The 21826-nt window shown below is 40.9% G+C and overlaps 1 protein-coding gene across 1 annotated transcript in view; it reads left to right on the top strand.

Annotated features, from left to right (window-relative positions):
* urb1 (URB1 ribosome biogenesis homolog) overlaps positions 1–21826 on the top strand; it is a 76928-nt gene that overhangs the window by 27762 nt on the left and 27340 nt on the right. The window contains exons 17-28 of the mRNA XM_055645051.1: positions 445–583; positions 2256–2426; positions 3000–3199; positions 5003–5227; positions 5483–5653; positions 7492–8356; positions 10145–10352; positions 13556–13742; positions 13848–13906; positions 14523–14713; positions 18194–18304; positions 19704–19767. Of these exons, the coding sequence (XP_055501026.1) occupies positions 445–583; positions 2256–2426; positions 3000–3199; positions 5003–5227; positions 5483–5653; positions 7492–8356; positions 10145–10352; positions 13556–13742; positions 13848–13906; positions 14523–14713; positions 18194–18304; positions 19704–19767 (2591 nt within the window). The remainder of the gene's footprint in view (positions 1–444; positions 584–2255; positions 2427–2999; positions 3200–5002; positions 5228–5482; positions 5654–7491; positions 8357–10144; positions 10353–13555; positions 13743–13847; positions 13907–14522; positions 14714–18193; positions 18305–19703; positions 19768–21826) is intronic.

The following is a 21826-nucleotide window of genomic DNA, read 5'->3' on the forward strand; positions in this document are numbered from 1 at the left end:
GCAGATACAAAAAAGTGCAAGGTACGCAATGAGGTAGATTGGTGGAGGGCAGAGGGGGTCAAGAATACAGCCCTTAGCTTGTAAGAGGTCTATTCGGGAGTCTGATAAGAGCAGAGGAGATGCTGTCTTTAAATCTGGTGTTATGTGCATTCAAGATTTTGCATCATCTGCCCAACAGGAGAAGAAGAAGAGGAAAACACTGGTGATTATGTTGGCTGCTAACCTGATGGAGCATAAAGTGTAGTTAGTAAACGCGGGGAGAGCTGGTTGGCGTGTTGTACTGTGCTACATTCACAGTGCTATAGAATATCTTACAGTTCGTTATGTTTAAACTAGTAAGATTTTCAATCTTCCTTGATTCAGAAATTAGCTATCATGGTATTCTATCATTGATACACACAACTATTCCATACATATGGTTTCATTTTGTGCTTTTTCTTGTAGGTTTTGATAAAGTTAATATCAAATCCATATCCTTACACTGACAAGATTTCAGATGCAATACAAGAAGCAAGTTCGCTGCAGGCAAACCTTGATGGGCAGGACTTGGATACTGTTAGTTTGCCTATCTCCTGTATTGATGGTGAGCAGGAAAAGAATTAAAAAAATGTTTATTCTTGTACTTTCATCTTACAAATATAGTAAGCAAAAGAAACATCAAGAGTTAATTCATTTTTCAGTTCAATGTTCCAAATAATACTGCCAGTCAAGTAACATAAATGGTATAATTGATATATGCCCTGCATGAAGTCGTTCTGATTTTCCACTTCATGATGCACTTCAGACTGCATAATGGGGAATTTAAAATCCACGCACATGATTTCCTGGCCAGCAATTTAACACTATGAAAATTATAAGCAAGATTTGCTGTATTTCTCTAATCTATTTCTAGCAAGCTTGGTGTATTATAGAGAACAATCATGGCTGTTGTAGTTAACTGTTCATGCACATTAAGATTGCTACTCATCCTTGTCCGTGAAACATATATTTCAGCATCAAGCCTTTCCAGGACAAATGTAGCATGGTTAAATGCAGATTAGAAATTCTACTCTAACCCCAGCAGTGAATTTAGATGACTTTAGAAGAGTGTGATTCCTTTTTGTTAAAGGTTTGACATTTTTTTTACAGCAGCTATCTGGGGCTTCTCGTGGTAATCCTGATAAAAAGGGGCAATGCTCCACTGAGGACCCATATTTAGCAGCAATTAGAATGTATTTATATACAACTATTTCATAGAAAACCCATTCGCTTTTGAAATGAAAGAAACCTTTTTTAAATTTTGGAAGTGCTGTCTAATTTTGAGAGTGACGAGTGCAGTCAAGCATGACAACGTGACCCAAGTCCAAGTGAATTGAACTATTTGTACATGTGGTAGAAATAAGGAACTGCAGATGCTGGTTTACAAAAAAAAAAACTGCTGGTGAGAAACGTCATCTATCCGTGTTCTCCAGGAATGCTGCCTGACCCACTGAGTTACCCTGACACTTTATTTCATTTTTTTCTGTTCACATCTGGATTAGGTTGGATATCAAATAAAAAAATGTGATTGATTTGTTTCAAATTACCCATGATCATAATTTTTCACTGGAGTAGATATCTGGTGCAATATCAATCCTTCCTCCAATTGAAATAATCTCAATGGAACAAATAATATGGGTGTAATAAAAATGTATTTAGTTATTGCACAAATCCATTTGAACCTATGAAATCCAGCCATTACTATGGTGATTACTATGGTACTATGTGTTCTTGGTTTCTTGGTTTCTTGGTCCTCCAAAATATTCCAAATGGAATTTAAACTGGAGGTGGTACCTCATGGTGGTACCCCATCTCCCCCCCCCCCCACTCCTCCTCCCCCCCTCCCCTCTCACATCCCCTCCCCCCCCCTCTCCCCCTCCTCTCTTTCCTCCCCCTCTCCCTCCTCCCCCTCCTCCTCCCACCCCCTTCCCTCTCTCCCCCCACCCCCTTCCCTTTCTCACCTCCGCCCCCTTCTCACTACCCCTCTGTCCCTCTTCTACCTCTCCCCCCACCCCTCTCCCCCCCCTCCCTCACTCCCTCTTCCCCCCTCCTTCCCCTACCCCATCTCCCCCCCCCCCCCACCCCCACACCTCTCTCCCCCCATCCCTCTCTCCCGTATCCCATACCCCGTACCGTTTATAGGAAATAAAGCACACATGATTAACTTTTCAATTAATTTATTTTAGCCAAGTATATTTCTCTCTTGTTTATAATGAGTCGCTTTTCTTTTCTTTTAGATGTCTTGGATATGGTGGACGTTATTATGGAGACTAGCGAAGGTCTGAATGATGAGGTTGGGTTTACCTTAAGTGAGGATGTCATTACACAGACGTTTCCTTTCAGCGCAGTGGTGACAGCTGCTTTGGAAGCCAGGAACAAAATGGTCTTGGGAAACACTAATGAAACAGGTGACTTCCTAAATAGTCTGAAAGGACTTTGCTGTATGCGGAAAAGATCGTGACAGAGAAACATCATTACACCTCACCCTATCATTTCAATCTTGATGCTTTTGTCAAAATGTTGAGTTTTGCATGACACAAACTTAATCAAGATTGGTTCGTCAAACCACGGTGCAGAAGTTTCCATTCAAATGCATAAGAACTCAGTTTAACAATCATGTGGAAGTCTACAATTGTAATGATTTTGTCTTTCTCTTGAGTGTCATTTTTCTCTTCTTCAAAATGGCCGCCGCTACGTTGATCCACTCACTCAGAATTGTAACGACCTTATGCAATTCAAATAAGTTCTCTGTGGGCAGTCCCACTTGTCTTGCATACCATTGCGAAAATACAACAAAGATTTGACCACATAATCTGGTCCTGTTACAAATGAAAGCAGTCAAGAAATCTTAATAATGTTGAGTATATTTGAATAATTTGACTAAAGAGACTTTCTAAACTAACCTTAGATTTTGAACTTGAATGTAATAAAATGAATTAATGAGACATTTACTGATTCTTCCATTCTTTTTGCTATTTCAGATGCTGTTTTGCAGTACCTTTTTGCTACTCTGGTGGATATTCTACATGTGCAACAAAATCCATTGGCTTTGTGTTTAATACTACAAATGTATGACAAAGAACTTGATTCATTTTCTGAAAACCAAACTCCATTCAAAAATATTTTGCAGTTGTATACATATTACAGTCTTTGGATCCCACAGCAAGCCAATGAGACACTGGTAAGAAGTTGAATTTCCAGATTTGGTTTTACTCCAACAACTAGGCTTGACACTTGAGGATGGAAGCGCCATGTGCCCTACTGTGTATGTGTTGATAGAATTATTTTAAGCTTCTCCTCCTTTGGAGATTTGTATAGCAATGACCATTCTTGGAAATCTTCTATTTACACAACACAATCAACAGTTTCAGCGAACAACAATTTTTTTGTTATTTGAATTAATTAGTGTTGCAAAGAGTAAAACGTTGCCCTCGACCTGATCTCTGTAATGTGAAATAGGAAAGTTGCCCATTGTAGTGATTGGCATTTAGCCTTCTACTAGCCTAAACAAAAATTAAATGTCTGGTCTACACATCAAAAGATTTAATTGTCTGTTATGCATATTTGGGCTGCTTATGGGTCATGAAATATGCATTTTGTAATGAAAAGTTGAAGCAAAATATTACAAACTACAGAGCATTTGTTTTGACTGCTGTACTTTTCTCAAGCATTTTAATAGATAAATAATGTTATACAGTGGGAAACAGAATCATAAGCATTATTAGAGTTTTATAACTTTTCAGTGCCCCAGAATCCTAAACTCTACCTAAAAACTATGAACTATGCCACTTTGGTGGCAAAAACAGGAAGGCAGATTATTATCTAAATGGTGTCAAGTTGGGAAAAGGAGAAGTACAACGGGATCTGGGGATCCTTGTTCATCAGTCACTGAAAGTAAACATGCAGCTACAGCAGGCAGTGAAGAAAGCGTATGGCATGTTGGCCTTCATAACAAGAGGAGTTGAGTTTATGAGCAAAGAGGTCCTTCTGCAGTTGTACAGGGCCCTAATGAGACCACACCCAGAGTATTGGTCTCCAAATTTGAGGAAGGACATTCTTGCTATTGAGGTAGTGCAGCGTAAATTCACAAGGTTAATTCCCAGAATGGTGGGGCTGTCATATGTTGGATAGAATGGAGCGGCTGGGTTTGTGTACTCTGGAATTTAGAAGGATGAGGGGGAATCTTATTGAAACATATAAGATTTTTAAGGGTTTGGACAAGCTTGACGCAGGAAACATGTTCCCGATGTTGGGGCAGTCCAGAACCCGCGGCAGAGTTTAAGAATAAGGGATAAGCCATTTAGAACGATGAAGAAACACTTTTACATACAGCCGGTTGTGAGTCTGTGAAATTCTCTGCCTCAGAGGGCAGTGGAGGCCGGTTCTCGGGATGCTTTCAAGAGAGAGTTAGAGCTCTTAAAGATAGCAGAGTCAAGGAATATGGGGAGAAGGCAGGAACGGGGTACTGATTGTGGATGATCAGCCATGATCGCATTGTCTGGCTGTGCAGGCTCGAAGAGCCGAATGGCCTACTCTTGCACCTATTTTCTATTGTCTATTGTCTAAAATATAAGAGGTACTTTTCATGGTACTTAGACATCTTAATGTCATAACCAAATGTTATGAGATTACCAGTTACAAAAATAGGATAGTTGCACAAGTTTAACCTGGTAATGGAATAAAAATTCCAAAGGGAACTGCAATAAGATGACAATATAATTGGTATATGCAATTGAAGTTAACATTTCCGAGACACAAGTCTGCAGATGTTGGACATGTGAGCAAAACATGCAGTGTTGGAGGAAATCAGCAAGACAGGCATTGGTTTTGGCTCACAGCATTGGTTGTTTGTCACAGACAGTCCAAAGCCATTTGATTTTTTTTGGAAAATTGAAGCGTGTTTCCCAGATTAGATGTTAGCTTAATCAATTAGCATTGCAATTGGCAAATTGTACAAAACTTTTCTTCTGAAACTTCTCCACAGTTTGAACGATCCGTTATGGATAGAACACATTCTGTTCCATTGAAACAAGCTTCGTTCTGCGGTCTTTTGATGGGAGCGTATGAAATGGGGGTCAGCATCCTCCTCAGAGATGATGTTAAAGATATTCTGAAGCATGCAGTGGCACAGTTGCACCTGTGTGAGGTTGTTCTGGCTGTGAAGCAAGTGATGCTGTACATCCGGACGTTTGTAGAAAACTTTAACAAAGTAAGTATAGTTAACCAACAATGCCTGATCACTGAAAACTGCATTTATAATCAGATAATATTTGTCGTCTTGTTATTAAAGTAACCTTTCAACTCCACGTGACAGACCTCATAAAACGTTTATATATAGTAATGATGAGGTATGTCACATGGAGTCTTTTGGTTGTTTATTTTTAAAAGAAGAAGTAACAGGAGGTTTAGAATAATGCCTTGAGATATGCTAGTTGTTCTCATGGTTGTTAATCTGTTGTTTCAGTTAGGAAGAAGCAATGGTATAGGACTGATTGGATTATGTATGGATCTCTTGAAATCACTGCTGCGGAAATGTGAAGAGCCTGAAGATATTGAGGAGAAATTGGAAAAACATGGAGAAAGTGAGCTTTTTGTTGACTTCAATCCTGCCATGGGTGAACTAATGAAAGAACAGGTATTTCCTCAAACGTTTTTGTTCGGCTTTGATAAAGTACATGACTGTAATTATTTGAATTCCAAGCATAAATGTGCTCCATGAGCATATTTCAACCCTTTAAGAAAAATTGTGGATTTTAGCACTGCAACAAAACTGTGTTTTAACGTTGTATTTCCCCTATTCATTGCATTGCTGCGTATATTGATTTTGTGTGGGGGGTATGGAGTTTCACCAAAATGGTCATTATTCAATTGTGAATTTAGTGAACGTCATGCTTTATTAATGAAATATTGTTGCTGTAAGGGTCAACATTTATTGTCCATCCCTAATTGTCTGTGAGATGATGTTGGTGAGTCATTTTCTTGAACCACTACATTTGTGGGTAAAGTATTCTCTTAATGCTGTTGGGATAGCATTTAGATATAGCAATGCAGATGGAACCAATTTCTGTGATGTGTAATTGGAAGGAAAACCTGCAGGTGGTGGTGTTCCTGTTCTCCAGCTCCCCTTGTCCTTCTTGCTAGAGGTGGCTAGTTTGGAGAGTGCTTTTGGTGTAGCTTTGGCCACAAAGGTTTGGCTTTTGATTGTGACGCTGTTCTTTTCCATCATTTATATAGCTCTACCTCAAGCTGGGCTCATTGGATAACAAGAGATCATTTATCATGTTACCATTTTATTCTGGTAAAAACAGTTAGTAGGTCACTAATCTCTTTGTGTCTCGACGAGTGTAGCTGGGACAAGTTTGCCGGTGTGGGCAAGTTGGGCCAAAGGGCCTGTTTCCACACTGTATCACTCTGACTCTGGATGCTGCCATGACCTACTAAATGTTTTGGGCGTTTTCTGTTTTTATTTCAGATTTTCACCATTTGAATATATTTTTCAATTTTAAAATAGAAGGCAGAGTTACCTACACATTTTTGAAAAATTGTTTTTACTATTAAACAATACCAAATATTAGTTGGTCATTAACATCATATCTCATATTATTTCTGAAATTAGCAAAGTAGATTGGATAGCATTCAAAGGAGTCAGACACTCCTAACTTGAAGAGTCAGACACTCATAACTGCAGCCTGAAGTCAATTTTGTAACTGCGTCAGTTCCAAAATAGCTTCCAGTCTAAAACTAACTTTACTTTCCCTTTCAGGTGCTGTTTCACTGCATGCATTGGCAGTATTCACTGTTTCTGCTTCAAATGTTTATTTTCAGCCAACAAATACAAACTGCTGAAGGAACTCAGTGGGTCAGGTAGCATCAGAGGAATTGATGGCATTTTGGGATGGGACCCTTCTTCAGACTTGTAAAAGGTCATGTTCATAAGTTGTAGGAGCAGAATAAGGCCATTTGGCCCATCAAGTCCACTCCGCCATTCAATCATGGCTGTTCAATCATTCCCTCTCAACCCCATTCTCCTGCCTTTTTCCCATAACCCCTGACACCCGTGCTAATCGAACCTCATCCAAAATCCTTTAGGATCGAGATGAGAAAAACATTTTTCACACAGAGATTGGTGAATCTCTGGAACTCTCTGCCACAGAAGGTAGTTGAGGCCAGTTCATTGGCTATATTTAAGAGGGAGTTAGATGTGGCTAAAGGGATCAGGGGGTATGAGAGAAGGCAGGTACAGGATACTGAGTTGGATGATCAGCCATGATCATATTGAATGGCTCGAAGGGCCGAATGGCATTATCCTGCACCTATTTTCTATGTTTCTAAAATGTAATCCACCCATTTCCATCCACAGGTGCTGCCTGGACCATTTAATTCCTTGAACAGTTTTGAGTTTTACTGAAGATAGCAGCATCGATAGTATCTTCTACTTATTTTGTGCCTGTTATTCTCCACTGTTTATTTCAGGTTCTGGAGAGCACAGCGTCAGCAATTTTTAAACACCCCACACTGGAGCAATGGTTCATGGCTTTGGAATTGCAGGCTCCACCAGCCCACAGTCTTAACCCCATCAGCTTTAAAATGGTGTCAGCTCGCCTAAGCTCTGGTACCCTGAGCCTCCTTGAACTAACCGTCCCATCTTTGCAGAGACTTGGTCGCATGGATATAGTGTTGACTTACTTTAAAGTTATAGTGGGATGTGTTTTGAAGGAACTTGAAATGAAAAAGTCATCTACAGCTAAGTCAGCAGTGACGGGTAAAAAACCCTTGCCTTTCGAAGCCTTGGAAAATTTAAACGCCTACTTAGGTATAGCCTCGCTGAAAGAAATTGTGGCATCCATGTTGGAACTCCCAGAAGAATGCCTCGCCATCGAGAGTAAACCAGATAAAGGAGATAATAGAGTGAAACAGCTAAGCTTGTATGGAAAGACTTTGGTAAAAATTCTTACAGAAAATTATCAGGAGGCTCCAGACGTGGATGATCTATTGCTATCGTGTGACCATTTCAGTGCAGTTGGAACATTATTGCAGTACTCCAACAGTGAAGAGCTGGAGAAGGTGCTTCTTCGAGTCCTCGTGAAAGAGCCAGTCTTTGCGCAGGCTGTGAGACCAGACATCTTTCTTGATTGCTTGAATCGCATGACTGAAGACTCTCTTTCTATCTGCAAGTTTCTACTTCAGCACAGCAAGACGACCCTTTTGCAGTTTGAGCTTTGGTGCTTAGAATCGGGCAGAATGAAATATCTTCAGAAAAATATGAATGCTTACCACTCGCTTCTTAATACGTATCTAGAGTGCCGAGAAAGGAGTAAAAATGCACAACCAAAGAGAGGTAAATAACTTTATAATTATTGTTACTTTTCATCCTTTTGATTCTATTTTTTTTAGAAATTGTTATTTGGGGGGGGGGGGGAAATGGTAGCCTGAAATTGCAAATGCTCATTTTCCTGTGAGTATTATTGTTTGCAGATACCCCACATATAATATAGCATCTTTTATTGGCAAAAAATTATTCCATCATATATTAAATAATTATATAAAACAGCCGCAGAACAGTATGAATGAGAATGGATAGTGGTTGTGACTTGTCCAGCTGGCTTTGCAGTACATAGAACATGGAACTGTACAGCACAGAAACAGACCATTCAACCCACTATATCTGTGCCAAACATGATGACAAGTTAAACTAATCTCCTCTACCTGCATGTGATCAACATCCCTCCATTCCCTGCATAACCATGTGTCTATCTGAATGTCTTTTAAATGCCACAGTTGTATCTGCTTCCACCATCACCCCTGGCAGCACATCCTGGCACCCACCACTCACTGCCCCACATACCCCCTTTTAAACTTTTTCTCTCTGACCTCAAAGCAATGCCTGACATTTCAAGAACGTTATAAGTGCTGTTGTTTATCTGAGGAGGGTGACTAGGTCCATGAGTGGTAACCATTGTGGGGTTACCACTCATGTTTTTTTGTGTGTAAATTATTATTTCATTCTGTGTCCAAGATGGCTGCCGGAAGGGAGAGTGTACGCTGCTCTCTCTTCGTATTGTGTTTTTTGATTTTTGTCTTTGGATTGAATTCTGTCTTTAATTTGTGTACTAGTGATGTCTTTACTATTTATTTCATTCTGCTTACATGTTTTTACTCTATTTGCTAAATTTTGTAAGGTGTCCTTGAGACTCTTGAAAGGCGCTCATAAATAAAATGTATTATTATTATGAGAGTTTGTCCTGTTGCCACTTTTAATGCCTATGTTATTTGTGGAGAAGAAAATGAGCAGTAAATCTGTTTAAAATATTGATCAGTGTAACACAATATCTCGTTTGGTCTTGACCTTGGGTACTGCCTGTGGAATTTAAATTGTCTCTGTGTGATTGATTAGGTTTGGTCAGTGTGCTCCAATATCCTCCCACGTTCCAAAGACATACCCGTGACATAATTGGCCACTGTGAATGACTGCAGGTAAATGGCAAAAAGAATCACAGATTGACGCACATGTAAGAGAGAATACGTTGCAAAGCTGTAGGGAAATAAGGAGAGGGGTATCGGCACAAAAATGATTGTGTTGTTGGGGCTGGCATGTACTGATGATTGCCTCTGTCATTATAAGCAAGTATCTTTGGATGTTCTTCTATAAAAATATACCCAGGTGAACTCCCGCTAATGCCTCAATTATCATTAAATATTCTCAACAGAAATAGCCAAAAAGAATTAGTGGCGCAGCGATAGAGTTTGTGCCTTACAGCGCCAGAGACCCGGATTTGATCCTGACTGAGTGCTGTCTTTTCAGAGATTGTACGTTCTCCCTGTGACCACCCGGGTTTTCTCCAGGGGCTCCGGTTTCCTCCCACATTCCAAAGGCGAACAGGTTTGTAGGTTAATTGGCTTTGGTAACAAAAATTGTAAATTGGTCCTAGTGTGTAGGTTAGTGCTAGTGTACGGGGATTGCTGGTCGGCGCGGACTCGGTGGGCTGAAGAACCTGTTTCCATGCTGTATCTCTAAACTAAACTAACTATTTGTGGCAGCAGACAATTTGTGATGTTTGTGACTTGTTAGTGTAATCATGTATTTTACTTTTCAAACCATAAGCAATGTTTTCTTTCTTTAATCTAGTTTTTGCAGATGCTCTCAAGGTCATCAGAAATGCCATGTGGAAGACATTGGTCAGCAGCATTGTATCGAATGACCCATCTGATGTACTTGATTTACAGATGAAAATACTTGCTAGATTAGTGCAACAGTTGCCATCATCACGAGAAGATGTGGCATGTATTGTGGATCTGCTACCTCCAGTGCTGGAAAAAACAGCAAATCTATCAAGGTAGCTGCTTTCCTTTACTTTGCAATGAAGCTGTGCACTATATCATGTTCTCAGCATAGGAAAAACAATTCATAATGATGTGCAAGATGGTGAAACAAAGTATGAGTTATTTGAGGGACAAGCTCGGGTAAACATACTCTAGACTGGATAAATGGACATGAAGGCTGATCGTAAAGAAAGGAAGAGATGTTGGGGTCTTCACGTGGGAAATTAAAAAATCGAAATCACTGGATTTTTGATGCTTTTATTATAATCTTAATATGCAACGTGCTAGTGTTAAAATGAGTTATTTTTGCCAGTCTAATTCAAGAAAACTTGATTCAAACCATTGCTGCTAAAATCAATTCTTTATTCTGACAGCGCTGGATAATTCTTTAAACCTTCCAACACCGAGTTAGAAACTCTGGAGCAGGTCGAAAGAACTACTGACTTTGGCATAAATGTAACACATTATATAGGTAAAAGACAAGGATAGTACAAAAGGAGTAGCAAACTATTAACCAATCATTATGGTTTACCATACATTTAACTTATTTGCATTAACCAATCAACTAAATCCTTTCCATTGTTTAAGAGGGAACTGCAGATGCTGGAGAATCGAAGGTTACACAAAAAAGCTGGAGAAACTCAGCGGGTGCAGCAGCATCTATGGAGCGAAGGAAATAGGCAACGTTTCGGGCCGAAACCCTTCTTCAGACTGATCGGGGGCGGGGGTGGGTGGGGACAAGAAAGGGAAAAGGAGGAGTAGCCAGAAGGCTGGGGGATGGGAGGAGACAGCAGGGGGGCTGAGGAAGGGGAGGAGACAGCAAGGACTAACAAAATTGGGAGAATTTGATGTTCATGCCCCCGGGGTGCAGACTCCCCAAACGGAATATGAGGTGCTGTTCCTCCAATTTCCGGTGCTGCTCGCTGTGGCCATGGAGGAGACCCAGGACAGAGAGGTCGGAGGCGGAGTGGGAGGGGGAGTTGAAGTGCTGAGCCACCGGGAGGTCAGCTTGGTTATTGCGGACCGAGCGGAGGTGTTCGGCGAAACGATCGCCCAACCTCCGCTTGGTCTCACCGATATAGATCTGCTGACATCTAGAGCAGCGGACGCAATAGATGAGGTTGGAAGAGATGCAGGTACACCTCTGTCGCACCTGGAACGATTGCTTGGGTCCTTGAACGGAGTCGAGGGGGGAGGTAAAGGGACAAGTGTTGCATCTCTTGCGGTTGCAAAGGAAAGTGCCCGGGGAGGGGGTGGACCGAGAGGGAAGGGAAGAATTGACAAGGGAGTTATGGAGGGAGCGGTCTTTGCGGAAGGCAGATATGGGGGGAGATGGGAAGATGTGGCGAGTAGTGGGGTCACGTTGGAGGTGGCGAAACTGACGGAGGATTACTTTTTGTATGTGACGGCTGGTGGGGTGAAAGGTGAGGACTAGGGGGACTCGGCCCTTGTTGCGAGTGCGGGGATGGGGAGAGAGAGCAAGACTAGGGGGACTCGGCCCTTGTTGCGAGTGCGGGGATGGGGAGAGAGAGCAGACTAGGAGGACAAAAATCCTTTCCATTGATTGACAACATGTATAGTCACATGATTTTCCCTTTTCCAGCCCCTTTACAACCTTCTTCCCTCTGTGGTTTCTTCAACCTCTTTGCTCAAAATCATTTTATTTCAATAAAGTAAAACCACAGATATAAAACTAATTCTCACAGAATACTTTTCAGAATATACACATAATATAGCAATCACACAACACATGCATACAAAACATATTTTCACTTTTGGAAAATAAAGTTATTTCTAAAACTTCCGATTTAAACAAAGTCTAATACTTACAATCGTAATTAAACACAATACACTTCACAATTAATTTCCTTACAATCACTTAGTTAAAATACAGTTACTTATGGATTACAAAGATTAAAGATGAGTTTTGCCCCATTCTTACAAAGTGGTAAAGACAAAGTTCTAATCACACAATTCCCAACTACAGACACATAAAGGCCATTAATTGTCACACTTGATTGCTTCTTCCCAAGCTCGGGTCTAATTTCATTTTGTATTACAACCTCCATCTTCTATCTCTGGAGGAAAGGAATGTAAGGCCTCTTTACAACTTCTTATCAGTAACATTCCACACAGCAATTTGAAGATTACAATATGCAAACCCCAATCGTTTGGCTTAGATCAAAACAGAGTTACATTCTCAGTCTTCTATAACATAAGAAATCCTTTTGCAAAGGTCACACAACCATCACCTATGCCTTATCTCTTATCTCAACATAAATACATTTAAACAGCACAAACCATCAAACAGACTAGTATCTACCCTTGGTGCCTACAATCCAATATAGACAACCATAAATCGCCCTAATGATACACCCGAGCTCGGAAGATGTGTCACAAAGGAAGAAGGATGGTGCCCATCAGATGAACATTTCCATGTTGTGATAAGCCATCTGTTCTCCTGTGTGTGTTCTTTGTTCTTTATTTCTTTGTGGAGGCATGTATTTCTGAAAGCCCCAACTCCAAGCTTTTCTCTTGCCACTTAATACAAGTTCCTTAAGAGCTTATCATTTGAGCAATTTTATTATATATTTCCTCACTAGTAAGTATAGTAATAGGAAGATAGGACAGATAAATGGTAGCTGGTGCAAGAAGGAGGGCTTCACATTTTTGAATCATCGGGATCTCTTCTGGGACAGAGGTGACCTATACAAGAGGTACGGGTTGCACTTGATGTGGGAGGGGGCCAATATTGTAGGGAGGGTTCGAACTGGTGCGGCAGGCATGGGATCTAGAATGACAACACAGTCAGCTGGCTTGTATGTAGAAAATAGAACAGACATGTCCCAGAGGGAAGAGTAGGTAGAGACAGGAAGGGATACATGAGAGGACTGGTAGGTTTAATTTACAATGGCAGTATAGATTTTATGCCCAGATATGTGGAATGGGACATGAACACAAACATTCGACTTGGAAGCAAGAATATCTTTGGTCAAGTTTAACATATTTTGTTGCTGAACTATATGCATTTATTAAATTAATGGTTTTATTACCATAAATCTACACCATTATGTATGAATATTAAATGTGATAGATATGTAAAGAGCATTTTTTATTTGTCATTGGGCATTCAGCGCCAGTTCATGAACATGTCATTTTTCAGCATTCGCCTCTTTAAAAAAATTCCTTTCTGAAAAATGAAGTTGTTTAATTGCAGGTGGACTTTAGCCGATGCAATCACAAATGTTCTGGAGGAATACCCTGAGGACAAACAGTCCTGGAGGAAATCCCTGCTGAAGGCTTGCATTCGGTGGTTAGTTGCCAACTATAGCAGCTGCAAGGTAGAGGAAGAGAAAATGAAGGAGACAGAATTGGCATTACTTGGCAGACTACAGGAATTATTGGTCAGTTTCTGTTTATTGCCTCATTTAGGTGCAACACAATGAAGTGTTATGTTCGTTTTCAATATATTAAAGCCATTGATGCCAGACTATGTATTATTTTTGCAGGTCTCGGTTGACGAAGTCAATGCAGACGATTGGAATAAGTATATAAAGAATGGGCTTAAGTAAGTAAAAATGTTTGTTTTATTTTGACAACCTTAAAAAAACGTTGTACATCTTTGTAATATTTAGCAGTCATGTTTAGCATTTGACATTAAAAGCAAAATGAGGTCTCAGTGCAGCCGATTCTACCTCAGAGGTACATAATAATGCAGATTTGGAACAGTCAGATACCTCTTTAGAGTTGGATGACGAGAGGAGTATTGCAAAGAAAGGAAGGATTTGAAAGCAATTTTAAAACTGAAGTATAATTTAATGTAGACTATATTGATGGACAAGACCTGAGCAGCAACATTTAGATCATCCTCAAATCCATGGATTAGGCAAGCAGAATTGAGCTGCAATGGTCAAACCCAGAGTCAATAAAGTTATGGATGAGGGTTTTGGTATCAGATTAACTGAGGTATTGTTCCAGAAGTATACTGTAAGTAGATGGAATAACATATTTTAACCTGTTGTCTGAAAATCATCTCACTGGCACAAAAACACCTCAAGTTGCAAACAAGCTGATTTAGTTTTGATCATTTTGCCTGGGAGAAAGATGGGGTTTGTGGTGATAAAATGGAGTTTGGAGTAGGGAAATGTATGTTCCTGGTTCTGATGGCCCCTTTATAATGGCAGGTATCGCTATACAGATGTGGGATTTTTGGAAGCCCTCCATAAGTTCATACCAGCATTGTATGAGAATGAAAAGCTGATTCAAAACTTGGTCCCACTGCCTATGATTCACACTATGGTAACAAATCATTCTCTCTTTCTGCCAACCATGCTAAAGGACAGAGATGATTCGGGTGAAAGTGCAAGAGTAAAAGGTATGACCACAATTGGAAGAATCATTTTCTTCAGGAGTTCCCAGCTTAAACAGTGTGTTTGTATATACAAAACCAAGGTTAATAACTACGATGTGAACACTTAATTAACCTCTAGAAAAAAAACGTTTTCAGAATTTTAAGTATAATTTTTCTGTCTCTAAACTATTCTGTTTGCTGCAACATGTGCTTGGTTCTTCTCTTTAAAATAGTTAATTCCCTTTAATTCTCACTGCAACTTGATTTTTACCTGCTACTCAGGATCTTCTCAATCCAAATGAAAACCATGTTCTAGATATTGTTTGTACATGTCTAAGACTTTGCAACTTGTCTTTTGTATACTGAGTTGTTAATTCTTACCAGTTGGCCCCATTTTAGCCTTGATCTGCTGTCCTAATATTGTTAAGTGTCATTGAATTGAATAACGATGCAATATAAGTGAAAGGACAAGTAAAAGAGCAGCAAGTTCAGAGTAAGGTTGTAAAAGCCTGGAAAAGTTTCACGTAATAGAGAAAATGATAAAAATCTAATTCTAGTTTAATGGAAAGCAGAATGATAATTGAAAACCTTTTGGTACACGAAAATGCTGGAGAAACTCAGCGGGTGCAGCAGCATCTGTGGAGCGAAGGAAATAGGTAACGCTTCGGGCAGAAACCCTTCTTCAGACTGATAGGGGGTGGCAGGGAGAAGGAAGGAAAAAGGAGGAGGAGGAGCTCGAGGGCTAAGGAAGGGGAGGAGACGGCAAAGGCTAACAAAATTGGGAGAATTCAATGTTCATGCCCTCCGGATGCAGGCTCCCCAAGCGGAATATGAAGTGCTGTTCCTCCAATTTCCGGTGTTGCTCACTCTGGCAATGGAGGAGACCCAGGACAGAGAGGTCGGATTGGGAATGGGAGGGGGAGTTGAAGTGCTGAGCCACCGGGAGGTCAGGTAGGTTCTTGCGGACCAAGCGGAGGTGTTCGGCGAAACGATCGCCCAACCTCCGCTTAGTCTCACCGATGTAGATCAGCTGACATCTAGAACAGCGGATGCAGTAGATGAGGTTGGAGGAGATACAGGTGAACCTCTGTCGCACCTGGAACGACTGCTTGGGTCCTTGAATGGAGTCGAGGGGGGAGGTAAAGGGACAGGCGTTGCATTTCTTGCGGTTGCAAGACCTTGATCTGTTTGAAAACCTTTTGATATGTTGTCATGTGTTGATTTGGTCTTTGTAGAGAGAAAGGTGCTTCCCTGCCTTCCTTCGCTGAAACAATTTTCTATGGACTGTGATGTTTCCATGGTTTAAGGGACCGAAACGTGTAACCTTTCATTGTCAAAGCTTATATTGTACAACATCCATTATGTTTCAACATATCTGGGAAAGGGAGAAAAACAACTCTGAGAGAGACAGTCATGGAGAATTAAAGTGGCAGGTAGTAAGAAACTTAGGATTGCGCCTGGTAATTGAATGTAGGTTCTTCACAAATCAATATCTACAATCTTCAATATATATATATATATATATATGTGTGTGTGTGTGTATATATTAATATAGTATTAAACAATGTGTATATATATATCTGGTCATCTCACTCGGTTGCAATGTGTGTGTGTGTGTGTGTATATATACACACACACACACACACATACACACATATATATATATATATATACACACATATATATATATATATATACATATATATAAACACACACACACACACATATATCATATATGCGGGTCCCACTGGCCAGTAATATTGGAATTGGTGGAGAGTGGAATATTGCGTTGGGGGGGATTCCGTGTGAGGCTGGGACCCAACGGGTCCCACACACACATATATAAATATATGTGTGTGTGTGTGGGACCCGTTGGGTCCCAGCTTCACACGGAACCCCCCCCAACGCAATATTCCACTCTCCACCAATTCCAATATTGCTGGCCAGTGGGAGTGGGGGGCTTTCTGGAGCACTAGCATGGTGCTGTGGGCTGAAGAGACTGGTATCCAGAGGGCTAGTGTGGACATTGTGAGCCGAATGGATTCTTGGGCTGGAAGCTCGGTAACTGAGACCACTTACTCACACTCACACTCCCTCACACACACTCACACACATACACTCACAAACACACATACACTCACACGCACACTCACAAACAAGTACACACACACTCACAAACACACGCACACACTCACACACATACACAAGCACACACACATACATACATACACACAACCACACACATACATACACACACACACATACTCACAAGCACACACTCATAAACACATACAGACACACACACACTCACACACACATACACTCACAAACATACACACTCACGCACATATACACTCACAAACATACACACACACACTCACAGACTCATGCACCATATATATGGGAGTAAACCTTGAATACTCACGGCTGAGTGTGGCCGCTCCATTTTGTGGCTTCCCCAGTAAACGGCACTTCCGCAATCAGCGTGACCTCTGAACTTACTAGAAATTATGCAATAAGCAAGACCTCTGCACTCACCGGAAATTACGTAATCGGTGCGGCCTGTCCACTAAGCGGAAGTCACAAAATGAGTGGGACTTTTGAACCAAACACAGTTGGACCTAATAAAGCATTTATTCCTTCCAAACACAGTCGGACCTAATAAAGCATTGCAGTTTCAAGCACAGGCAGGGCAGCAGGCCAAACAACTCATGGCATTGTCATTAAGGGCTAACAAATCATTTATTGCAAGTACATTGCAGACTCACAGTTCAGTTGATTCACAGCTTAGTATGAGAGTCGTGGCCTCTCCCTCGTGATCTTGCAGCGTGACTGAGTGACATCCAGGCACATCCGGGGTTTTATAGTCCTATCCCCACCCCCCACCCCCCGGGAAGGGGCATTACCTTCATCGCGGTGATTGACAGGAGAGAGGATCTCAAGGTTTTTTAAACACTCATAACTTTTTTATTTTTCATCGATGGAAAAACTCCTCGGGGCCTGCTCAGCGGAGGAGGACTGTGAGTAAGATGGCCAAAAATTACCGCGATATATGGTTGCGTTTTTTTTTTTCTAAAATCTATATACAGCGCAACCAGGAAGTGGTCAAGATGAGACTTTTAATTATATAGATATTGAGCATGTTTCCTCATTAGGCCTGCAACATTGTTTCCTGGTCTTTATAAAGTATTTTTCTAAATTTGCTTTAAGCTGTTTTGTTCTGGGATTCCCCTAGCAAGATGCTATCATGTGACCTTTGGTTGAACCAGGCTTTTGACCTGCTTGTCTCCAAATAATGTGATGCATTTTTTTCTTAATCTCTCCAAGCCCCAAATCATCATAGTGAATCATCACTGCACTTTATGCAAAGACGTGTATGTCCTTTGAGATTCTGGGTTGAACATTGAATTCCTGCAAATTTTGTTCAGCTTATCAATTTATATAAAATTAACCTCTTTTGAACATGGTTTTATTAAGATTTTGTGTTCTATTTCTTTTCGGTAGATGCTTTAATTGATGTGTTACTGGTTTTGGTCAGACTATGTCCATCTGTGTGCAACAGCAACCATTTTGCTGTAATGCTGGGAGCATATGGAGCAACACTCAGCATCACAGGTATGCATCCTATTTTTGTGACTAACATAGAAACATAGAAATTAGGTGCAGGAGTAGGCCATTCGGCCCTTCGAGCCTGCACCGCCATTCAATATGATCATGGCTGATCATCCAACTCAGTATCCCGTACCTGCCTTCTCTCCATACCCTCTGATCCCCTTGGCCACAAGGGCCACATCTAACTCCCTCTTAAATATAGCCAATGAACTGGCCTCAACTACCCTCTGTGGCAGAGAGTTCCAGAGATTCACCACTCTCTGTGTGCAAAAAGTTCTCCTCATCTCGGTTCTAAAGGATTTCCCCCTTATCCTTAAGCTGTGACCCCTTGTCCTGGACTTCCCCAACATCGGGAACAATCTTCCTGCATCTAGCCTGTCCAACCCCTTAAGAATTTTGTAAGTTTCTATAAGACCCCCTCTCAATCTCCTAAATTCTAGAGAGTATAAACCAAGTCTATCCAGTCTTTCTTCATAAGACAGTCCTGACATCCCAGGAATCAGTCTGGTGAACCGTCTCTGCACTCCCTCTATGGCAATAATGTCGTTCCTCAGATTTGGAGACCAAAACTGCACGCAATACTCCAGGTGTGGTCTCACCAAGACCCTGTACAACTGCAGTAGAACCTCCCTGCTCCTATACTCAAATCCTCTTGCTATGAAAGCCAACATACCATTTGCTTTCTTTACTGCCTGCTGCACCTGCATGCCTACCTTCAATGACTGGTGTACCATGACACCCAGGTCTCGCTGTATCTCCCCCTTTCCCAATCGGCCACCATTTAGATAATAATCTGCTTTCCGTTTTTGCCACCAAAATGGATAACCTCACATTTATCCACATTATACTGCATCTGCCAAACATTTGCCCACTCACCCAGCCTATCCAAGTCACCTTGCAGTCTCCTAGCATCCTCCTCACACCTAACACTGCCCCCCAGCTTAGTGTCATCCGCAAACTTGGAGATATTGCCTTCCATTCCCTCATCCAGATCATTAATATATATTGTAAACAGCTGGGGTCCCAGTACTGAGCCTTGCGGTACCCCACTAGTCACTGCCTGCCATTGTGAAAAGGACCCGTTTACTCCTACTCTTTGCTTCCTGTTTGCCAGCCAGTTCTCTATCCACATTAATACTGAACCCCCAATGCCATGTGCTTTAAGTTTGTATACTAATCTCTTATGTGGGACCTTGTCGAAAGCCTTCTGGAAGTCCAGATACACCACATCCACTGGTTCTCCCCTATCCACGCTACTAGTTACATCCTCGAAAAATTCTATAAGATTCGTCAGACATGATTTACCTTTCGTAAATCCATGCTGACTTTGACTAAATTTCATACAGTTGAACAACAGGCATATTTATTCCCATTTTATTATCTGCCTTTTTTCTTCATAAAGATCAGAAGCTGCTGCTCCTTCTACAGTCCTATGAGAAAAATGACATAAGCCTTGCTGAATTTGGGTGAGTTTTTCCATGTATTTGAGTTGTCACAAGCGTTGAGCATTTAATGCCCATTAATAATTGCCATTGAGAAGGTAATTGCAAATATCTGCCTTGATTGATTACAATTTTTAGGGTGAAAGTGGTCCCATGGATTGGTTTTACTGGAAAAAGGTTTCAGCGACTTTAATAAGATGTGTGACTTTCCAATGCATCTGGCCCCAAGCCTTCCTTCGAGATATAGATCGCACAGTTGACAGGTTTGGCAAGTTGTTCCCTTTCACAACCAGGGAATGAACCAATATACTTTATACCCAGTCAGATTTTGAAATATATTTAATTTTGTAACAAATGAAAATCCAAGTTATGCATAGTGGAGTTACACAGACACAATTAAGATAATCAGTTGGATGCAGTGATGCCTTCAATGTATACTTATTGGTCAAGGCACCAGAAGAGCCTCTCAGTTCCTGCCACAGTGCCTTTGTTTGTTGGTATTTTATTGTGATGGATTGGCTTTGGTTTTAACAGTTCATTTATGAGGAGCGGGAACTGAATTATCACATGTACAATCATAAGCCCAGCAATGATTCATGTCTACCGTGGATTTATTTTCTCTCTTTCCCTTCACAGTATGGTTGTCTAATGTTTCAGTCTGTTATGTTATATGCCGTTGCTATTTAAGCAATATTTTTAAATAGGTAGAAAAACAATTTAATTGGACAATTTCACCGATGAGTATTGGACATTTTCACCCATAAGAACCAGTATACCACATAGCTCACAAAAGGCTCCAGTTCAATCTGTACCTAATTAACTTATTATAGAAGGTATTGTAAGAATATAGACCCAAAATGCTGGAGTTACTCAGCAGTGCAGGCAGCATCTCTGGAGAGAAGGAATGGGTGATGTTTCTGGTCAAGACCCTTCTTCAGACCGAGTCTTCGGTTTAAACTAGCATCTGCAGTTCCTTCCTAGACGTTAGGTATTAGGGGAAAGAGTTGACTGTTGTGATTCAGGGTAAAGGATGGACAAATTGCCTGGAATCTATTTTATGCTGGATATAAGTTAGAAAACTGATCAATTCAAGAACACCACATATACAGTGCCCTCCATAATGTTTGGGACAAAGACCCATAATTTCTTTATTTGCCTCTGTATTCCACAATTTGAGATTTGTAATCAAAAAAATCACATGTAGTTAAAGTGCACATTGTCAGATTGTATTAAAGGCCATTTGTATACATTTTGGTTTCACCATGTAGAAATTACAGCAGTGTTTATGCATAGCCCTCCATTTCACGGCACCATAATGTTTGGGCCACTGCAATGTCATGTAAATGAAAGTAATCATGTTTAGTATTTTGTTGCATATCCTTTGCATGCAATGACTGCTTGAAGTCTGCTATTCATGGGTGTCTTCTCTGGTGATGCCCTGCCTGGCCTGTATTGCAGCCATCTTTAACTTGTGCTTGTTTTGGGGGCTAGTCCCCTTCAGTTTTCTCTTTAGGATATAAAAGGCATGCTCAATTGGGTTCAGATTAGGTGAATTGAATTCACCACTCAAGAATTGACAATTTTTTAGCTTTGAGAAACTCCTTTGTTGCTTTACCAGTATGTTTGGGATTATTATCTTTCTGCAGAATGAACCGTGGGCCAATGGGTTTTGAGGCATTTGTTTGAACTTGAGCAGATATGATGTGTCTATATGCTTCAGAATTCATCATGCTACTACCATCAGCAGTTGCATCATCAATGAAGATAAGTGAGCCAGTACCTTCAGCAGCCATACATGCCCAGGCCATATCACCCCCACCACCGTGTTTCACAGATGAGGTGGTATGCTTGGACCTTGGGATGTTCCTTCTCTCCTCCATACTTTGCTCTTGCCATCACTCTGATATAAGTTAATCTTCATCACATCTGCCTACAAAACCCTTTTCAAGAACTGTGTTTGCTCTTTTAAGTACTTCTTGGCAAACTGATCTGACCATCCTATTATTGCGGCTAACCAGTGGTTTGTATCTTGCTGTGTAGCCTCTCTATTTCTGTTCATTAAGTCATCTGCGGACAGTGGTCA

This window comes from Leucoraja erinacea, chromosome 13 (genome assembly GCF_028641065.1).
Source record: "Leucoraja erinacea ecotype New England chromosome 13, Leri_hhj_1, whole genome shotgun sequence".
Taxonomy (NCBI): Eukaryota; Metazoa; Chordata; class Chondrichthyes; order Rajiformes; family Rajidae; genus Leucoraja; species Leucoraja erinaceus.